Raw genomic sequence first — 20,750 nt, 5'->3', positions numbered from 1 at the left:
CCTACTCATCTACATCCATTCAAGAGAACCATCCCAGGTGGTCCCTCGGCACCTGCCCAGCACACCTTTTGCAGCAGCATCAGGTGGGAAAGAGATGATTGGTCCAGGTCTCCACAGTGGCCAGGGATGCATTTTCCTTCTAGTCCTAAATCACTCTCTGGTTAAAAGGGGGAGCTCATGGAGTGCAGGGAGGGGTCCACTGCCTGCCCCACTGTACACCCTGCCGCATAGCTACAACCAAGGAGTCCAGAGCACACAGCCCACCCCTCCACTTCTGAGCATCCTCCCTTACCTTGAGCTCTGAAAGCTGCTGCTTGACAAGGTCCAGGTCCCCCCCGACCAGAAACTCCTCTGCAATCTTCAACTCGGCCGCCTCCAGCCATCTCAGGAGCCTCTAAGGAAGTGCGGAAAGGGGGGGGGGTCCCAAAGAGGAATAAGGTCTGGCAGCCACAGCAGAAGTAGCAGTGTGTGTGTGAAAGTGCTCTGGGGCCAAGCAGAAGCCCCTCTGGGGGTGGCAGCGCAACGACTGAGTCACCCCCAGGACACCTGCCTGGGCCAGGAGGGGTGTGAGCTGCTGCCTGCCAGAGACTGACTCTGGCTCAGTCTGTGGGAACCGCCCAGCCAGGGAGCCTGTTGAGCTGACTCTTGGCCAGGGGAGAAGCTTATGGGGTGAGGGTCAAAGCCTTTGCCACAAAGGAGTTATTTCAAAGACCGGCAGGGGGGGCAAAGGAAGGGGGCCAGGAATACTCTCCAGCTCACCCTATAAGGACCAACAGCCACAGGTTGCTCCCCATCCACCTCATTAAGGCTGTGGGTATTTTTGTCCCGGGGTCCACCGCATGGCCTGTGCCCAAGTAAGAGACCCTCCTCACCTCCATGGTCTGCTGGTAGTTGAGTGAGGCCTGCAGCTGCTCCTCCAGGCGGGTCTGGCGTTCGCCCCACACCTTGCTCAGGCTGTTCCAAGAAGAGTAGAGCTGCAGAGAGAGGAGTGAGAGAAATATGGGGGGGGGGCTAAGCTGCAGGGTTTTGGGAGGCCAGGGTCTTTCACATTTGGTGGGCCAACATCACACAGGAACCCCGTGCCAGGCTGGCACCCTGTGCCCAAATGCATCCCATAAAGTGCACCCATTTGTGCTCTCTCTCTCTGCTAAGCAGACCTGTGTCTGGGGGCTCCAGACACCCTACTGTGAGACTATCAACTTTCTTTTACAGGCAGTTCCTCATTTACATGGGGGCTACGTTCCAAGGCACCACGTGCTTACATGTAATTGCATATAAATGGAACACCCGTCGGAACACCCATTGAAAAAGCCTGAAAACACCCCATTCCACCCCATTCTGCCCCTTTTTGTGACATTTTTTGTGATGTTTGAGGATCGCTTTTGGGTTCAGCACAATGCACGTATGTGTGGTCATGTCCATATTTGTGTAAATGGGGAGTTGCCTGTATTGTAACTTAAAAAGGATTTTTTTGCATACTACTTTGCTGTATTTGCTGCCTGCATTGAAATGTAAGTAAAAAATAATAATTCTGTTTAGCTTACTAAAAAGGTGTGGTTCATAATGTGCAATGGGGTTGAGGGGGGAAGGACTGCAGACCACCAATAAAAGGGGATTCCTAATTCCTAAGTTTTAGTAAGCTGTAAAATATATAACTGTTTTTACTCTTAGATGGGTCCCTCCCCAGCTCACATCATCTAGGCTCTTGGTGACGTCCGGTTTGTCCAGATCTCCACAGGACGACATCAGCTCCATGCCCAGGACGCCCAGGGAGTCCAGCTCGCTCTGCAGGGAGTCGATCTCTTCTCGCAGGGCCTGGAGGGAGAAGGGGTGATGGGGTCAAGGTCCCGCCTCTGAAACCAGCCCCAGGAGGCCTCCTCACACACAGAAGCTGCAGCACGGCAAAAGCTGAATCACTGCCGGCGGGAGCTGGGAGCCGGACGCAGGGCAAAGCCAACGGGGCAGGTGGGCGGGGGCCATGGGAACACCTCCCCTGCCTGCAGTTCCCAGGATCCCTCTGGGAGAAGGAGCCTGGTGGGGGCTGATGCAGGAGATGGTTGCTGAGCAATGTCCTGGTACCTGCATGGCCCCAAGCCTGGCCTGGATGGCCTTGGGGTCCGAGGCAGGCTCCTCCGGCTCCAGCACCACCTGCTGGATGTCTCCCAGGGTGGCGGCCAGGTCCGAGAGGCCCTGCCAGAAGCGGTCGGCCAGCACCAGCAGGCCCTGCAGCCAGTTCTCCCGCTCCTCGCTCTGCTCCCAAAGCTCCTTCCACTGGCTCAGCAGCTGCTCCACACGCTCCTGGATCCCTGTCCGCAGGAAGGGGGGAAGGCCAAAAGAGAGGGGTCCTGGGGGCGGCCTCGGCAGGAAACCGGCCTCCCCCACCCCAAACAGGAGAGGGACTCATGCCCTCTAGACCACCCAGATTTGTGACCCACAGGGATCCTGCTGTGCTCAGGGCAATGGCCTCTAAATCTGAGCAGTGGGTTTCTGGGGAGCAGGAAGGAGGAGACCCAGAGGCTCTGGCCAGCCCCACAGCAGGGCCAGCTGCTTGGAAGAGGGGTTTCTGCGTCTGGCGCTGGGGAAGGGGCCCTGCCTACCTCTGTTTCCGCTCGCCTGCATGGTGGCCAGCAGCTCAGCCCCCTGCCCGCGGAGGGTCTCCAGAGCCACTCCCAGCTTCTCCAGCTCCGCCAGCCGGAGGCCGTTCTCCCGGATCTGCTCCCGGAGCCAGGCGGAGTCTCCCCGCACCGCAGGGGGGTCCCTCGTGCGGCTCTGCAGCCTCTCCAAGCTCTCCACCATCAGCTCCATGCGCTCCGACAGCTGCAAGCAGGGGCACAGCAGAGGGTTGGCCCAGCCCCACAGGCAGCCGGCTGGCCTCCCACTGACCCACCCAGAGTGGGTACTGGGCCCCAAGTCTGGGCCGCGCACAGCTGGAAGGAAGCCGACAGCATCCGAGGCTCTGGGGAAACCGAGGCACATGAGTGGGAGAGCCCTGCAGGAGTTGGAGCCTGGCAGCCCCTTCAGCCCCAGAGCGCCTGTGGGTCTCCATGGGGGTCAAGAGAAGGCCTGTGGCCCTTATGGCTGAAAATGGGTCCGCCCTAATGTCCCAACGGGAGCCATAGCATTGGCCTGGCGGCAGCAGCCCCAGCCAGCCTCTCTGGGCCTCATCCAGCCCAGACGCTGGTTGATGGCATCTCCTTGCCATGAAGAGATGCCAGGCCTGGATCCCCCGTGGGAGGGGCGCCCCTCCAAGCACACCATGCAGGCAGAGGAAGGTGGTGAAGCCATCCAAGTCATCTCACGGTTTGCCGCCCAAATAACTCACCTGTCCGTTTACACTGGACTGAGATTGTGCCTAGTACATCTCGCCCCGTGGATTTGTTAGCTTAGGGGAAAACCCTTTGTATCTGCATTGCTTCAGAAGTATAATGTGACCTAAGCCAGCCAGGGGGAGGAGAGGGGAGGGTGTCAGACTGGGACAGAGCAGGGTTCGAATCCTCCCACCTGGCCACGAAGCTGACTGGGTGGCCTTGGTTGAGTCTAGTTTGGTTTCAGCTTGTGGAGTTAAAATGAAGAGGAGAACCATGTGCTCCACGGTGGACCCCTTGGGATGGAAAGGCAACAAGCAAACGAAAAGCTTTCACAACTCAGCTTCCTGGGTTTGGGTGCTCAGTTGGCCGAAGCCGGACGTTGCTGCTGTGTGAGGCCAGAGTTGCCGGCCTGTCGGGGCAGCAGGGAAGTGGCTGGCCCAGGTCTGTCCCCCCCCCCCCTGCTGCCATGCCTGTGTTAGGATATAGTTCCGTTCCACCTTTAGAACAGGCATGTGGAGTTGTTGTATGTCACATGTCTGTTTACTTTCAGCATAGTGTGCTGGGCACTTCCGTTGTATCTATATATGCTTTTCCCTCTGCTGTTTGCTTGGACACGAAGGGAAGCAGACATGTTTTCCCTTTGTTCCAATGCTGAATAAGCGCTTGAAAATATGCTTACATATGCCTCTGTCCGCTACTTCTGTTGCAAAGAGTTCTTATCTCTGCTGGCTTGCATGCTCAGTATCTAAAGGTCTCTGAGGCTTGAGTCGCAGTTTTGATGCTGTTCCAAGAACTGGAGTTCGCCCGGCTGCCAGCCGGCGGGCTGGAGCCAGCTGGGGGCCTGCCAATTGCCCCCGTCTCCCAGGACACATCCTAACAGCCTGCTGCCCCAGAAACCATCCGGCTGCTCACCTGGCTGTATCGCGGGATGGCCTCCTCCAGCACAGCCGCCGCCTGGCGAACCCTTTCCCGGATGCTTCCGTACTGCTCCTCGGCCGCCTGCCAGCCCTGCTGGAAGGGGGCTGCCTCCTGTGGACTGAGCTCAGCCAGCTGCCCCGACAGCCGTTGCAGCTTGGACATCAGGGGCTTGTGCTCTGCAATGGCCTCTCGGAGACCCTGCACCGGGCCGGGAGAGAGAAGCGGTGAGGACAGAGGACCCTCAGCCTCCCCTGGCACCCTCAGCCCCCCCTCCAGTCTCCCTCGACCCCCCCTCACCTGCAGCAGCTCCTGGTGCTCCCGGAAGGCCTCGCAGCTGATGCCGTCGGGGGAGAACTGCCCCACTGCCCGCTGCGTCTCCTCCAGCCATGGGCACAGCTCCTCACGGGCTTCAGCGAACTGCGCCAGCAGAGACTGGGCACGCTCCAGGCGCAGGGTGCAGGCCAGGCTCTGGCGCAGGAGGTGCTCTGAGCGCTCCTGCAGGGGCCGGACCGAGGGCTGTGGGGCACACGAGGCATCAAGGGGGGGTCAGATTGGAGGACAGGGCGGGCACCCCCACCTGAGGCATGGCCAGTCCTTCTCAGATCAGGCTCTGCAGTTCTGTTGATGGGAGGGGGAAGGAAAAAAGGCCCCCACATTGTCTCCACCCACCCCTGACCCAGGCCTCATAGCCAGCCCTCTGTTTTTAAGCAAAAGGGCAAGTATCAAAAATCTTTGGATTTTAGGTGCTCTAAAAAGGTGTTCTGCAGACAAACTGGAACTGGCTCCCAACTTGCCTCCCTTAATGGAGTGGGGTTGGAAGGCAAGCAAAAGGGTTAGAGCCCCTCCACTGACACCCAGTGGCTGAAAGGGGTATTGCAAGTCAAGAGAGCCTCCCCCTCCCCACCCCACTGGCCTCACCTGGAGCTGCTGTTGCACTTCTGGGGGGCAGAGGCGGAGCAGTGGGTCAGCGATGGCCACCAGCCGTTCCACGAGGCCGTGGTGGTGCAAGATCTCCGCCGACAGGAGCTGGGAGGTGGGGAGAGTCACCATCAAGACTGGGCCTCGCGTTTTGCCAGGGCGGGTTTGCCCCCCGAGTGGCCCTGGGGAGAGCAGGAGGGTCCTTGGCCCCTGGCGGAGCTCCTGTGTGCAGGGCAGGCCTCTCCCTCCCCCTGGACGCCATCCCCATCGGAGGTGCCCTGCCTGGCCACTGCTGGTGAGACACCTTCTTCTTTGGTGATCCCTCGTAACTGAGTAAGATTGTCTTCCATAAGCACGGTTTTAACAATGAGTCCGTAAGTGACTGTGGAGGCAATTCTGGATCCACACATCCTTCCACAGTGGGAGTTGATCACGGTATGGATTTGCCAAGCGTGCCTTCCTCTTAGCACGTTTCTCCCTTGTGTCCTGAGTTCAAGTGCCTTCAAAGCCCATTACACCTTTGGTAAAGGCTGTTCTCCAACTGGAGCACTTGCAGGCCAGTGTTTCCCAGTTGTCGGTGTTTGTACTACATTTTTTTAGATTTGCCTTGAGACCGTCTTTAAACCTCTTTTGTTGAGACACCAGGCCCTGAGTGGCTGCCACACGGGGCGGAGGGCTTGGCTGTTAGACCCCTCCCCACCCCCTACAGTCAGCTGGGGGCCACAGGGAGGAAGGGAGAGTCAATGGGGAGAAGGAGGAGGAGCCCAGTCCCTCCAGTGCTCCACTGACCTGCTCAGCTCCCAAGACCAGAGGCATTGTGGCAACACCCTAGGTGCTGGCCTCGTGGAGAGGCACCTAAGGGTGCCCCTGAAGGACTGGGCTGCCCCCGGGCAAGGATCCACCTGCTGCTCCCAGCCAACCCTCCCTCCCTCTCCCCAAACACCCACCTTCAGATCAGCCAGCTGCTGCTGGATGGCCTCCGCTTCCAGGTGCACCTGGCCCAGCTCCTCCAGGTGTGTGCTCAGGTGGGACACCTTGTCCATCTCGGAGCCCAGCACCTGCTCAAACTGAGACAGAAGAGAGGGCCTTCGGGATGAGGGCGCAGACAGACCACTCTGGGCAGGGACAGAGGGCAAGAAGACTCAAGGTGGTTCCCTTCTCTGCCCACAGTGGGGGGGGGGGGTTTACAGCCGGGTGAGACATGTCCTTCTTCTCTTCCAGAAGTTCTCCTCCTCCTCCAAGGAAGATCTGGCAGCTCAGCAGCAGAGAGTGAGGGGGCAAGTCAGGTGTCCCCTGGGGAAGCTCTCCTTGCCTGCCCCAAATATCTTGCCTTAGGGCAACAGGCCCTCTGTGCCTCACATAGCATTGCAGGGGTTGGACAGGATGAGCCTTGGGGTCAACTCTGCAGTTCTATGACTGCTTCCCTGAAGTGCCCATTACCTTCTCTCTGTCTGCAGCACTGAGCTGGCGGGTCCCGTCATCGTCACCCCCCGGCTGGCCCCCCTGCGGTGCCAGCTCCTTCTCCAAGCGCTCCAGCCACAGGGCCAGATCCTCCTCAGTGGGGCCCAGCCGGCAGGAGGCCTCCAGGGTCTGCTCCAGGCGGTGCAGGATGGCAGCGCTGCTCTGGCCCACCAGGAGGAACCTCATCCGCAGGGAGTCCATCTTCTCCTGGGCCAGATGGGCTTCCTCTCCTGGGGGAGGACAGCAGCACTGGCTCATTCCCAGGAGCTGCACACCCCATCCAGCCCCAAGACCAGAGAACCCAGGGCCCATTTCCAGGAACCTAATCCTGGAGAAGCCGAGATGCCAGAGGAGCCATTGGGGCTGCTGGAGGAAAAGCGTTTCCTGCCCCACAGCAGAGCAGCCCAAGAAGCTCCGCTGGTCTGTTCTGATATCTGGCCTTCGGTGCAGCCAGACTCACACTGGGTGGAGCACTGTTTGTGGGGGGCTTTCCTTCTGATGCTGCCAGCCCCCCCAGCTGCCCTGCCTGCCCTGCTCCCCCACAGGGTCATCTCTTGAGGGTGGGTGTTTCTGGAGAGCCCCAAAGTCACTGCCGTCCTCCACTTGCCTGCCACCATCTCCAGAAGCCTCTGCCCATGCTCCAGAGCCCGTTCCAGGTCAGCCGTCTTGGACCGGATTTCCTCACAGAGGTCCTGGAGGGAGACAGAAACAGGCAGAATTGGTGCAAAGAGACCCCTTCCTTCACATGGAGACTCCCCCCTCCAAGAGACCAAGAGGCAACTGAATTGGCTCTGGTGGTCCTGTGAGGTCTGGAGGTCTGGAGAGCCTCAGCTTCCTGGAGCCCAAGTCCCTCCTGCCTGCCCCATGCCCACTGCAGTGGGGCACGTGGAAGGAGAGGGCTCAGGAACAGGGTGGGCATGAAGGGGGTGAGGAAGACATTCTTCCCGAGGTCATGGGGTGGGGGCTTCTGTCCCCCCTCACCACGCCTTCCTCCATGCACTTCCAGTTTACATCTTGCTGCTCCCCAGATCCTTGAAGAAATGCTTCTGTGTCTGTTTGCAAAAGGGGAGTTTGTGGGTCTCCTTGGGACCTGGTCACAGAACATGCAGTCTGGGGGAAAGCCAAACCCCACTGCTCTGACGCAGACTGGCCTCCTTTTTGGATGATATAAATCTCCTCTCCAGACTCCTTGTTGTGTCTGGGCTTTTATAGACTCACCTTAAAACCTTGGTTACATGCAATGGCTTCTCTGTAATTTGTTTTTTATATTGAATATGGTTATGGGTTTGTCTGTCCATAGCTTTATGGTAAACCAATAAAAAACCAATGAAGAAAAGACCCTGACTTGGGTCTCCTTCCCCAGCGAGCCTCTTGTGGCTCTCGCTGAGGGCAGCCACTTCCCCCTCCCAGGCCGCCATACCTGGACTTGCTGGAGGGCTCCCTGCGCCTGGCTGAGGCTCCCGTTGGCTCTCCACAGCTCAGCCAGCTTCCTCTCTGTGGAGGCCAGCCAGTCCTGGAAAACATCGACAGATTCCTGGAAGGTGTGGGCTGCAGGAAGGATCCGCTCCAGGGAGCTGTGCCTGTTGGAAGAGAGAAGCGGCAGGGTGGGAAGATGTTGACGGGAAGAACCTCCAGCACCAGGCTCACCGGACCCAGGAAGACACACAGCCCTGCGCAAAGGCTGCCTTCAGCCACAACAGGCAGCAAGGAGCCATGAGGACCAGCGCCATGAAAAGGCAGGTCCAGGGCTCGGGGCAAGCGGGCCTCCCCCTGCCCTTGTGGCCTGGCTGGTCTCACGAATTGAACTGCCTCTTCCTTGTGCTTCTGGCACACAGAGACCGGAGCAGCTCAGGGAACGCAGCACAGAGAGAAGCAGTATATTGGAGCCTTTTTGTAGGGAGAACGGCAGCAGAAAGCGCCCCCAGGAGGAGAAGGGAGCCAAATGCCAGGGCAGGAGGGAACAGTGGTGTTCCAGGAAGGCTCCATGTGGGGAGGCAGAAGGTGCCAAGGACTTCTGAGACTTGGCTGAGGACAGGAAGGAAGAGCTCAGAGCTGAAGCTGCTTTGGATAAGAAGTTTAACTCCAGTCCGCTTCCCAGACAAAGCGGGGGGGGGGGCACCAGGGGAGAGCCCTCCCTTACATCCACTTCTTTGCACAAGGAAGGGGCGCTAGGCTTTGACTTGCAGCAATCGGTCCCCAGAGCTGCCTCATCCCTTTGTCATGCAATTTCACACCCACCCTCACCCGTATGGGGTGCATGTGCCCCACACCAAGTATTGATAAGTTTCCAAGCAGAGGAGCAGATATCTTCGCATGAGTGAAGCAGGTCTGTGCCAACGGATTCTGGAGTCAATGTTGGAAAACATGAACTCTGAGCAGGATCTGGTTTACATATGTAACCCATTTTGTGATGTATCTGTGGCGTTTTTTGGAGTGGCGGATACTTTCTGATGTTTTAAAAGATGCTACACACCTTTGCTTCTCAACTCCCTTGCATGGCGCGGGGGGGGGGGCTCTGTTTGCAAATGGACCAATAAAGAAAAGCCAGCCTTGCGGATTTCCAGGAGAGGAAATGGCAGGTTGACCGTCTTTCTGTTGGCTCTCTGCTGCCAGAAGATAATTACGTGGTGATGGATGGTAATCAGATTGAACTTCTGGCTATCAGATCACTCTGGGATAAAGAGGGATTGAGGGAGTAACCACAAATGCTCTGGTCAAGGCTGTTCTCTGGTGTTGGTGTTTGGGGACTGAGATGGGGGCTAAAATGAGTCAAGGTGAGTTGAGGAACCAACATTGTGTCCAAACGCCATGTAAGAACCCTTTATGGGTATAAGACCTGCAAACTCTCTTTGTAAAAAATTTTTGGGATCATCTGTTAATTTAGAGAAATTTCTCTGTCTGCTGATTGGAAAATTTGCAAGAGCTGCTTTCTGTCTTTAAGAAGGGAAAGAAAACTGGTCATTAAAGTGTCTAAAGCAGAGTGAAAAGCATGATTTGTGGTTGGCAATAAAGATTAAACGAACAAGTCTTTAATTTTTTTTCTTCTTCTTTCGGAAATGAATGTTGCTGGGAAATTGAAAGTAATTCAGCCATTATTTCCTCTGTGGAAAAAAATTATTGTTGTGGCTGTGATCTTAAGGCAGAAATTTTAAGGTAAAGTTAGGACTTATAAAGAGGCTGAGTTGTTAATAACATCAAATGCACCCAGTGTGGCAAAGATACCTTTGGATAGCCCAGTGACTATTGGTATTGTTCAATAGATGATGGCCAAACAATTAAAAAATATCAGATCAGCATTTGATGAAAGTGGGAAAGAAATGAATCAGAGAGATATGAAGGGGAAAATGGAGAATACCTATGAAAAGCTGGCAGGACTGGATGATGATGATGAAACAAAATTGGAGAAAGCAGATGGTGAAATGGAAATGCCTTTGATACAAGGACTTGGGAGGAGAAGAAGATAACATGATCTGAATTTGGCATTGATGGAGCTCAGAAGGGGAAAAGCCTTCTGGTTCTTCAGTTCTAGCAGAGAGAAAGCATTCTGAATACAATTTGGAGCAAATTCAGAGAATGATGCTACTAAATTAATAGTTCTCTCTCTGGAAAAAGGATAGGAAGAAAGGTAAATGGAAAATCCGAGAGGAAGAGAATGCTATGGTAAACACAACAGGAAATGGAAATTGAGTATACTGAACTGGGTGTGAATTTAAGGATATGTAACAAGAAAAGAATTATGGAATATTGTTTCAATATGTGATCCCAGTGGAGAGGCTTTATCATGGGCAAGGATAGAATAATTGACTATTAATATGGAGGCATGTTGGTGGGAATTATTGGAGGTAAAGTTGATATTTAAAGAAAAAACATAAGTTGATATTTACTACGACTAACAATAATTTGGGAATCCCTCTTGGACTTTTTTGGGGAAAAGGAAATGAATCCTTTTTTTTTAAACCTGGACTTCAAAGAAATCTTGTTTAACAGAATGTTGTAATGTTATTTATTTTTATGTAACCAGCAGATGGAAAATCGGAACTCCTTTTAATCTTTCTTTCTTGCTTTCTCTTTTTCCCTTTCCCTTTTCTTCTTTCTCTTTCCTTTCTTCTTTCTGCTTCCTTCTCTTTCTCTCCCCCCCAGCTGTTTTTGTTTCTGGTTTTAAAAATTTGCATTAGTTTTCTATATCTTTCTGTATTATGAAAAGCTTTAATAAAAACCTGAATACAAAAAAGAAAAGTCAGCCTTGGTTTCTACTACTGTGGACGCTCGAGCTGCAAACGTGATCTGTGCGGGATGCACGTTTGCAACCCGCATCTGTGCATCTGCCCATGCGCAGGTTGTGATTTGGCACTTCTGCGCATGCACAACCACCAAAACCGGAAGTAACCCGTTCCGGTACTTGCGGGTTTCAGCGGTCCCCAACCCAAAAAAACACAACCCGAAGCATCTGTAACCCGAGGTATGACTGTATGTAGCTTTGCCACTGTTTTTGTTCATTTCTCTGACCAACAAGGTGATGTTGTGAGTGAGGGGAGAATTGTACCAATGCCCACCCCCTTGTATAACACCTTGGATTGCCCCTGCTTTGCCCTTTCACACTGCCCTCCCCACCAGACCCGGAACTGCTTTCCTGAACGCCTCTCTCCCGTCCTTCAAATCTCTCCTCCACACTCACATTTTCTATGGTGCCTTTGGCACAATCCCTGAGCCCCCACCAAGGGCCTCTCCCCCTCTAGGGACTCACCTGGCTTCTGCCCCCTGGATTAGCGTCTGCCACTTCTCCTGGAGGTTGGCAAGGCCTCCGTCCTTTCCGTGCCTGTCTGTGGTGCCAGGGGGCTCAGAGGGTGCCCGTCTCTCCTGCAGGAGGCCCTCCACATGGGACCTGCGCTCGTCTAGAAGGCGCCTTAGAAGCTGTTTGGGGTCAGAGGAGGCAGAGGGTGATGCCAAGCTCCCTTCATGGACACGCTCCAAGGGGGGAGGACAACCGAGTCTGGCACCGCCTTGGGTGCAGCAACACCCAGCGCAGTTCCCTGGCAAAAGAAGCTGGCCTGCTTCACTCCAAGGGTTGGGAGGAACTTTTCCATTTCATCAGAACCCGGATCAGACTGAAGAAGACCCATCAAGCCCTTCTCCATGGCCTGCTATTTAGGGGTAGACTGCCTCTGAACAGGAAGTTCCACCTGGCTTCCACGAGAAAGGCTGGTTTTGAGAGGAGATTCAGAGGCACCAGGGTGGTCTATTTGGGGAAGAGATTCTTGGCGTCAGGAGCAGCGAGGGATAAAAGGCAGCAAGTGGGAAGTGGACGGAGAGACATTTCTCTCCCTCTTGTGTAATATGTGACCTCAACGGGGTCACCCAGTGAAGCTGAATAGTGGGAAATTCAGGACAGACAAAAGAAAGTCCTCCTTCACGCTCCGCACAGTCAAATGACCGAATCTGCTCCTTCAAGGTCCAGTGATGGCCAGCAACTCCGGAGGGCATGAGGGGGCCTCAGCGGCTGACCCTGTGTCCCTTCTGGCATCCCTCTTCGGAGAACAGGGTTCCCCCCAACGCTTACTTAATTCTGTCAATTATTTTGTGGTACAGCCCTTGTGCTTTTTAGTTAGCTGTTCCAACACTTTTAAGTAATAACTAATCATTAAATTGTACGTTCTAACCTCTCCAGCTTTATGACATAAGAAAAGTAGATCCCTCTCTCTGAGCTTTGCTTCTTGCAGTGAGAATGCAGAGGGCAAGAGGGGTGCAGACTTTGCCCGTGGGACCCCCTCCTCCTCCTTACAAGGCAGGCAGCGGTAGACCCCCAAACTGGGCATGGGGACTGGGCAGTTCAGAGCTGGTAATCCCATGCTGCCAAGTGTGGCTGCTCCCAAGATGGCCAAGTCAGATGTGGGAAGATGATGCCCATTTCTCTGGAAGTGCCCAGGGGGTGGAGAGAGACTCCCAGGCCCAGCCACGCCAGCCACGCCCCCCCTCCTCCCCAAACACAGGGAAACGAGCTTCTACTTGTGCTGTTTATTTAAAACAGAGAGCCAAAGGCTCCTCTGGGATGGGGTTTACTTTCTCTTCTCCTTCCACAGACCCTGAGGAAACGCTGAGGCCAACTTACAAAAGTGCCCTGCTTTTCACAGAGTCATAGAAATGTGATGTAGGAAGCCCCCCCCCCCGCCACCACCACAAAGGCCCTCTATGCCAACCCTCAGCAATGCAGGGATCTTGGCTAAAATGGTTACACCAATGCCATCATAGCCACGATCCCCATCTTCACTTGCCACAGATTCACATCCATAAAGGCATCTAGAGGCATCTAATCCACAAAGCACCACACCACATACACCACCCCAAAAACAATGCAGGGAACCCCCTAATAAACATCACACCTTGCAGAAATGTCAGATTTAAGGGGTCAAACTGCCATAACCCCCAATGTCAAAATTGGTGCACCACAGCGCCCCCTCATGGCCAGGCTTGGGAAAGAGCAGGTAATATCACTTGTTTTATGAGTGGGACTGTCGGCTGGCAAATGTAACAACTTGCACAGCAGCATCAACTGACCCTGTTTTGCTAAGAAAATGAAATGCATTGCAAAAAGATTTGTAAGTGATTCATTCTGTTAAATAAACTTGCTAAATCGCACACTGCTGCCATAATCCCCGGAGAGTGAGATCGTTTAGGCAGGGACTCGACCCAGGAAGTGTCAAACAGGGTTTCTTCAAGACAATAACTGTCTCAGTCACAGAAACTGATAAGCTCCCTTGTGGTGTTTGCCAGGCTGCCTGGTGAATAGGAGGTGTCCCTTCTGCCAGTCTCCCAAACTGCCACTGGACTGGAACTTGCCAAAACTGAAATGTCAAAGCCAAATGTAAATTCTCACGCAGAATGTGTGAGACCAGTAATTCACAAAACGCCTCGGTGGACATGGTGTAATTTTGACCTGTTTGACCAGTTGTAACTCCTCCTAATTTTGTGATGCACCTTTGATGTTTTGTCCACGTTCCACTGGCATCTTAGGGGTCGGGTTTCTCACTGCTGGGTGGGAAATGGCAGAGCACCCTTGGGGGGGGGGAGTTCCTCCTTTCTTTGCTGTAAGAGAGGCTGAACCTCTGTCCCGACAAATAAACTATCAAAGACACAAGACCTGATTTGCTTTTGCTTTGCCTGCTTCTCTTCTCTCTCTTTTTCGTGTGCTGACAGGGGAACCGAGCATCCAGCACAGCCCAGGGTTTCCCTGGGGTTTCAAAACAGAATCAGATGTTGCTGTTTGCTCTGATTCAGGGATAAACGTGAATTTTCCTGGGGAAAATGGCAGGACCAAAACAACACAACGACCCTCAGACCCGGACGTGGAAAGCTCAGATCTGAGGCTAGAAAGTGCGGAATCAAGGCAAGTGTGGATGAGCCTTCCGTCTTCTCCACTTCAGGCTGAATTGTGTCCAACTCCCTCCCTCCCTCCCTCCCTCCTCATGATTCTTCATTTTGAAATAAAAAAAAAATAAGGTCTAATGTATATACATAATAATGTATATATATAATAATGTATATATATAATAAATAATGTATATATATAATAATGTATATATATATATACATATATATACATAATAATGTATATATATAATAAAGGTTCATAAATGTACCAAGCAAAAACGTACATAAATATATAAACCACATGTCTGGGGCAGCGCAGGGGAGCGGCCATGAAGCCATTTTGACTCCCAAACTGACCAGGTGTTTTTTCTGCAAAGTCAAATGGAAAAGCCTCTCCATTGTCTTTCCCTTCACAAATCCTGTCTTAAGGGTATGTCTGTGTATAAATAGGGTGAGCCTGTGATCTGGCTCAGGAAATAAGTATTTATCATTACAAAAGACTAGCCAGGCTCCCCAGGGTATCCAATCAAGTGACCATTAACAGGTAACCTGCCAGACAGGAGATAAACAACGCACTCAGATTTCTGCTGTAGACCACCCCTTTCTGTGATGTAGGTATGATGTTTCTGGGGGTGGTCTTGGACTCTAGGGCGGGCAATTTAAAATGTCTATATAAGGGCGGGTCCTCCTCCTCCTCCTGTCTGTGAAGGGGGCACCCTGTTGCAACAGTTCAACAAAGATCAGGCTTACTAGCTGCTTTGCTTCTCAATATTCTCTGGTTGGCCTCTGTTCTTTTCTCCGACTAATGGGGAACCTACAAAGGACTCTATAAGGGCTCTTGTGTCCCCCATAAGAGAATAAGGGCAGATTTTCATTTATTAGAGTTTCCAGGCCCTTTATCATCTTGGGAACCTTCCTCTGCCCCCCAAGGCCTGGCACCCCAAGGTGTGTGAGACACCCACACGCTGCCTGGGCAAGAGCTCACCTTTTGCTCCTGCAGCTGTGCCTTCACCACTTTGGCTTCGGAGGAAGGGGGCTTCTGGTTGGCCATGAGCTCCTCCATGTCGCTGACCCAAGAGAGAAGCTTCCTCAGAGTCACTTGGGCCTGCTCTGTGCCCCACACCTCTCCTAGGAAGGCAGCAGCTGCCTGGGGGAGGGAAGGAGGGTGAGCTCAGAGTGAGGCCAGCAGCAGCTCTGTTTGGGGGAGCCCCAGACCCACAGCAAGAGCCTCCTGGCACCTGGTGGGAGCATGGAGGTGGCGAGGCAGACTTGCATGACCCCAGCCCCACCTCCTCCTCCTCCAGCCCCCTACCCTGCCCTAGAGCGTGACTGAGCAGGCTCTGCCTCCCTGCCCGGCCCTTACCTTGCTGCTGGGGCTGCTCCATGGCTCCAGAGGGTCCCCCTGGCCAGCAGGCCAGCTCTGGCTGTTCTGGAGCTGCGGGAGAAAAGCAGGCACAGGGCAGAGGCTTTGCACCCTCAGACTCAGGATGGAGGGGGGGGGCTGCAGCAGCCTGTTCACACACACACACACACACACACACACACACACACACACACACGGAGCAGGAGGCTCAGGCCAGCACTTCCAGTAGGGCTCAGCTTCAGGGGAAGCAGCCCCACCAGGTTTCCATGGGGCGGGGAGTTTCCCTCCACAGGAACTACCTTGGTTGCCTGGCTCAGAGGGTGGCCTTCTGGATACGCAGGGAAGGAGAAGTTTGTGGCGCCTGGGGTGGCTCTGCTGGGGCCCTGCCTGCAGAGATGGATCCAGCCGCCTTCCTGCTGATACAACAGCCTGTCTCCCAGAGCCCCCGAAATGCCTCCCCCAGGCCAGGCACCCCAGGAAGCTCTGACAACCCGAGCCTCCTCACCAAGGGTTTGGGAGACGGCCCCAACCTGCATGCGCCTGGGAGGGGTGTGGAGCAGAAGAACAGAGTGGGCAGCACCCATGCTGCCATCCGCTGGCCTCACTGCAGCACCAACATTTTGGGCAGCAGAGCGACCGGCTCCAGAGTGACTCACCCCACGTGGAGCTGCTCATTTTCCACACTGGTAAAAAAAAAGCTGTACATACATGATCTTCTCTCCGTTATCCACACAACCACCTTGTAAGGCAGACCAGCCTCATTCTATGAACATAAGAACCTAAGTGGAGTCTGCAGGATCAGGCCCCATCTAGCCCAGCATCCTGTTCTTGTAGTGGCCAACCAGATGCCCTGATGGGAAGCCAGCAAGCGGGATCTGAGTGCGAGAGACCTCTCCCCTCCTGCAGCCTCCAGCAACAGGGATTCGGTAGCACTGGTGCCTCTCTGGGTGTCACAGATGCCCTCCCCAATTCCTCCCAGGGCCAAAGTGGGATCCAGACTAGGGGCCTCCCAGTTTCCAGCCCGCTTTCCCAGTCGCCCCCCCCCCCCCGCCGCAGTGCAGCAAAGGGAGTGGAAGCAATGCATGTGTACGTGGGGAGGAATGGGGGTGTCCTGGGCTCCCCCCGCCCCGTCTATTAACCTCTGGCAGGGCTCCTCCTGCGCACTCCGTGAGCACCTTGACCCGCCTGGTGACGGTGGGCTCTTTGCTCCGGTCGCCCCCGGGGTACTCGGTCACCTCCACGATCTCAGTCACAACGGTCTCGGTCACCTCCGTCACCTCCGTCACCTCGGTGGTGGTGAGGGGCTTCCAGACCCAGCCGCTCCCGTGCGCCAGCCCCCGGGGGGGACTCCAGGCAGCCCCCGCCACCGCCGCTGCCGCCTCCAGCTGGGCCTTGAGGGGGTTGCTGCAGCTGAGGGCCCCCCCGTTCTGCACCTTGACGTCCATGTTGTTCTGCTTGGGGAGGGGGCTGCCCTGCTGGCTCTTGCTGGGCCCCCCCAGCGTCGCCACGCTCCAGCCATTCTCGATCACCCGGGGGCTGAGTGGAGGCTTCTCCGGGGGGCCCCCGTGGCCCCCTGCGTTGTTCCTCCTGGAGGGGCGCCCGGACGCCAGGCCCAGGTCCTTGAGGTAGGAGTCCTTCAGGAAGTCGTCCGGCTTCTGGCTTTTCTCCCCCAGGCAGCTGGGTCTGCCCCCCGCGTTGCCCATGGCTGGCGGCTGAGGAGACAGTGCTCAGAGCCCTGCCTGAAACAGAGGAGGAGGAGGAGCAGGAGAAGCCACCTTGCCTGCCCAGGATGGCACCCACAGCAGGCACCATGCCCATCATTGGGGGTTCCTTTTTCAGTCCACAGAGCCACCCAGAAAGTCTTCCAGAATCTTATTTCTCAGTTCTGCTCAATCTGTTGGTGAATTTCCACGTGGGAATAAGCCCCTCACCCATTCCAGTTCTCCTTCAAGAATTAACATTACAACTTGGGCCATCCAGAATATGCATTTGGGCAAATCTCCACAACTTATCCAACTACAGGTCTAAGGAAATTAAAGAAAAACTATGTATAGAGGTTCATTCCTCCTCTCTGCTCTCCAGCCATCTGGGCAGAGTAATGGCCAGACACATTATCTCTTTCACAGCCTGTCTAATAAAGTAGTCTGTTGCTAAGGAAACTCTGTTGCTAGGGGGAAAAGTTGTTGCTATGGGCAAAAGTAGGCAAGCATCATTTCAAGTCTATTTTCAGACCCCCTCAAGATCCAGACCAGAAGTCCAAGCCCAGCAGGACCTCTGATACTGAACGGAAGTGGGGACCATAGCCAGACCTCTCCTGTAGGATCAAATCCCACCAGAGGATTTTGGAAATACTCGCTTCAAACATTGTTGGGGTTGGACTAGAGGACCCTTTGGGTCCCCCAACTCTTCAGTTCTGTGATTCCACTACATTTACACCAGACTTTCCTCCAAAGGAGCCCAGGGCATCAAACGTGCAAAGGCTGCAATACCACAAACAGAAATCGCCTCCCTAATCTCTGGGAACCAGGAAACACTTGAGGGGATTAAGTGCTTATGTATTTGGATGAGCCCAGCCAGAAATTAAGCCCAGCGTTTAGGAGGAGCCCAGAAGGTGTCAGCCACTCCTGGGCTTGCTGGGGAACAGGAACGTGGTCCTTGCTGGCAGGGAGCCCTCCTGCAGCCTGGTGAGGGTCTCACGGAAGCAGGCTCCCACCCAGGGGGGCTGCACCCACCTGCCTGCACCCCTGCCCTCCTGGCTCAAGGACGGCTTGGCCTCTGGGGTGCCAAAGAGAATAAAAGCCACAGGCAGGGAGGCAGAGCCCAAAGGGTGTTTGCCCAAAGCACCCAAGGGTGACTGGGGCTGAAACTCAGTCCCTAATATGGCCTGGGGGGCAGGGAAGGAAGCTGGTGATGGAGGAGCTGCTCCAGGCAGCTGAGCCCTTGGGGGGCCACTCAGCATCTCCTCTGTGGCACAGACCTCCCGAGAGCTGGGCTCCATCCCAGCGTCCCGATGCAAATGAGGGGGAAGCCAGCGAGACAGACGGACCAGCAGCTGCTGCTAACGGATGCCTCCTTGCTGGGACCCTGCGCTTAAACCTGGGCAAGCTGGAGCCCAGTGGAAGGAGAAGCCATCTGTCCGCAGAGCCCCCCTGACAAAAGCCTCTAGAGGGGGGTGGTCCAGGGACAAGCAGGGCGTCCGGGGAGCCATCCATCAAGCGGCCCCAGACAGGTGGCTGCCCACAGCCCACCCATCACCCCCCCCCCCGCCTGACAAGGCCATGCTGGCCAGGAGGAGAGAATGTTCTTGGCAGAGGCGCCACCTGGGGCCACCAGTCGCACCCACCCACCGGCCACCTGCCGCTTGAGGAGTTTCAGAATGATGGCAGAGCAGCCCCCCCCCCCCCCCGGCCATGCCACTGACAGGACCCCCTCTACCTGCTTGCTCCACTGGGGTAAAGGGGAGCAGAGTTGTGGGTGCTGGGAGGGACAGGGGGCAGCAGGGGGGGCCCACAGCTCTGCACCCCCAAGCCTGCTCTTCTGCTGAGCCCGCCCGCCAGGTGCCACTGGCTCCTCATGTCCTCTGCCCTCCACCTCAAAAACCCTGCTTCCATTTAGCCTCTTTCTGGTCTGGGCCCCAACTTTTGTCATGGGGAGGGGCAAGAAGGGATGAGTGACAGGCCCTCAGGCTGCCCCACAGGGCTGGCGTGGTTACCTTCATGGCATGGCACGGAAGCTCCCCGCAAGGCTGGCGGCAGGTCTGCCACGCGGTCGGTGGCGGGCCAAGGGCACGGCGGCTGCCTCCGCTTCTGCCTTCAGGGGCTCCTCAGCCGCTGCCCCCAGGACGGACGGAGAGGGGCCGTCGGAAGCCCCCGGCAGTGGGGGGCCTTGGGCTGAAGTTCCATCGGGAGAGGAGAGCCGGTGCTGCCGGTGTGTCTGGCCCAGGGTCCGGCGTGTCGTGCGGGGAGGAGGCCTTCTCCGGAGCAGCAGCTGGAGGCCAGCTTGGTGGCGGGCGCCCTGGCGGCAGTGTGGAGCCCCCTCTGCCCCCTCTCCCAGGGCTCTCCTTGGGAGTCCAGGCCAGAGAAGAAGGATGGATGGAGGGATTGCGGGATGGATGTGGGGGAGGCCCTCCCAAGGAGAACTGGCACACGAGGAGGGAGAAGAAGGCACCTCCCAGGAAGCCCCGTGGATCTGGGCCCAGAAGAGCCCCACTAGCAGAGGAAGACTGCCCTGGGGAAATGGAGGCGAGCCCCTCTGGCTGCCTGGCTGCCGCAGAGACCCTCCCTCGCTGCCCCCCACCCTCTGCCCCGCTGACCCCCTCAGCACACTCAGGCTAATACAATAAGCCCTCTCGCATTAACTCTTTCCTCTCTGCAAGACAATCGCCGTTACTGGGGAAACGCAACAGGGCTCCCAACTATCCCGGGAGCCGGTGGGGGAGGGGGCAGGCGCCTTTGCCACCGAGGAGGAGGAGGAGAGAGGAGCTTTTCCCAGAGGAACAGCCCCCCACCAGCAGGACCCCCTCCCCCCCTCACTCGGGTCCAGCCACTGCCGCCACCGCAGCCCCAAGAGCCTGGGGGGGTGCTGAGGGGCCCTGGGCAACTGGTCCTCCGGGGGCCAGCCTGGGACCCCTCCTGGCTTGTGGGCCTGAGGCTTGATGCCTAACTCAAGGGCAAGTCAGGCTAAGTTGGGGGAAGAGAAAGAAGGAACCCCCCTTCACTTCAGAGGCCATCACTGGGCTGACTCTGGAGCCCACAAGTGAAAGAGAAACTCTGTGTGAAGGGGGGGGGGTCAAACCCTCTGGAGAGCAGGAGGAAAGGGAGAGGTTGCTTCCGAGCTGGGGGTGGGGGGCTGTGGCTCTGACCTCCCCCGCAGTGCAGGTGGCACAAAGCTCTGCTTCTGCCCTGGCTGCCAATGCCCCCCCAGCCTGGAACTTGGGGTGGGGGGAAGCCCCACTTTCCCCTTCCTGGTTGCCCCCCAGAGCCACAGGGAGGGAGGGGGTGCAGCCGGGGCTGGCATCCCCACCTGGCATGCATGGGAGGGCAGCTGCCAGGCTCCTAGCGCTCTCATGGGGCCCACAGCTGGCACCTGCCCTGGGCCAACTTTCCATGCCCTCTGTGGCAGAGGGGCGGCTGGCTGTCGCTGCCCTTCTCATTCCCCACAAGGGTCTTGAGTGCCACTACTTCTGTGGGGGAAATTGAGACGGCAGGACCGCTGCCCGCTCCGCCAGCTTCTCCGAGGGCTGCTGCTGCTGCTGCGCACCTCCACCAGAGTCTGCCAGGGCCCTTACAGCAGGGAGGCCCACTGGCGGGCACGATGCCCCTTGGCCACCCACGGAAGGGGCTACGTGTGGTGCCCAGAGCCAGGGGAAGCTGAGGAGCAGGGATGCTGCTCCAAAGGAGCGTCGTTGGGTCTTGGGG

At 56.1% G+C, this 20,750-nt stretch overlaps 1 protein-coding gene across 2 annotated transcripts in view; it reads right to left on the bottom strand.

Annotated features, from left to right (window-relative positions):
• The window catches only part of LOC310766029 (microtubule-actin cross-linking factor 1, isoforms 6/7-like), a 54,087-nt gene that overhangs the window by 19,336 nt on the left and 14,001 nt on the right, over nucleotides 1-20,750 (bottom strand). Inside the window, exons 1-17 of one of the 2 annotated variants that reach the window (XM_083621794.1) lie at nucleotides 19,046-19,866; nucleotides 16,473-17,072; nucleotides 15,334-15,405; nucleotides 14,956-15,117; nucleotides 11,350-11,516; nucleotides 8,026-8,185; nucleotides 7,213-7,297; nucleotides 6,585-6,835; nucleotides 6,092-6,211; nucleotides 5,145-5,252; nucleotides 4,524-4,742; nucleotides 4,221-4,424; nucleotides 2,598-2,817; nucleotides 2,080-2,306; nucleotides 1,693-1,815; nucleotides 873-974; nucleotides 293-394 (exon numbers count right to left, since the gene is read on the bottom strand). In XM_083621794.1, the coding sequence (XP_083477920.1) occupies nucleotides 293-394; nucleotides 873-974; nucleotides 1,693-1,815; nucleotides 2,080-2,306; nucleotides 2,598-2,817; nucleotides 4,221-4,424; nucleotides 4,524-4,742; nucleotides 5,145-5,252; nucleotides 6,092-6,211; nucleotides 6,585-6,835; nucleotides 7,213-7,297; nucleotides 8,026-8,185; nucleotides 11,350-11,516; nucleotides 14,956-15,117; nucleotides 15,334-15,405; nucleotides 16,473-17,036 (2,886 nt within the window). In that variant the 5' untranslated portion in view covers nucleotides 17,037-17,072; nucleotides 19,046-19,866. Of the gene's footprint in view, nucleotides 1-292; nucleotides 395-872; nucleotides 975-1,692; nucleotides 1,816-2,079; nucleotides 2,307-2,597; nucleotides 2,818-4,220; nucleotides 4,425-4,523; nucleotides 4,743-5,144; nucleotides 5,253-6,091; nucleotides 6,212-6,584; nucleotides 6,836-7,212; nucleotides 7,298-8,025; nucleotides 8,186-11,349; nucleotides 11,517-14,955; nucleotides 15,118-15,333; nucleotides 15,406-16,472; nucleotides 17,073-19,045; nucleotides 19,867-20,750 lie in introns of those variants that run through there. The other variant, XM_083621795.1, reaches the window with a different exon arrangement.

Source organism: Podarcis filfolensis, assembly GCF_964270895.1.
Source record: "Podarcis filfolensis genome assembly, chromosome: 7".
Classification (NCBI taxonomy): Eukaryota; Metazoa; Chordata; class Lepidosauria; order Squamata; family Lacertidae; genus Podarcis; species Podarcis filfolensis.
This window is presented reverse-complemented; position numbering and strand designations above follow the sequence as displayed.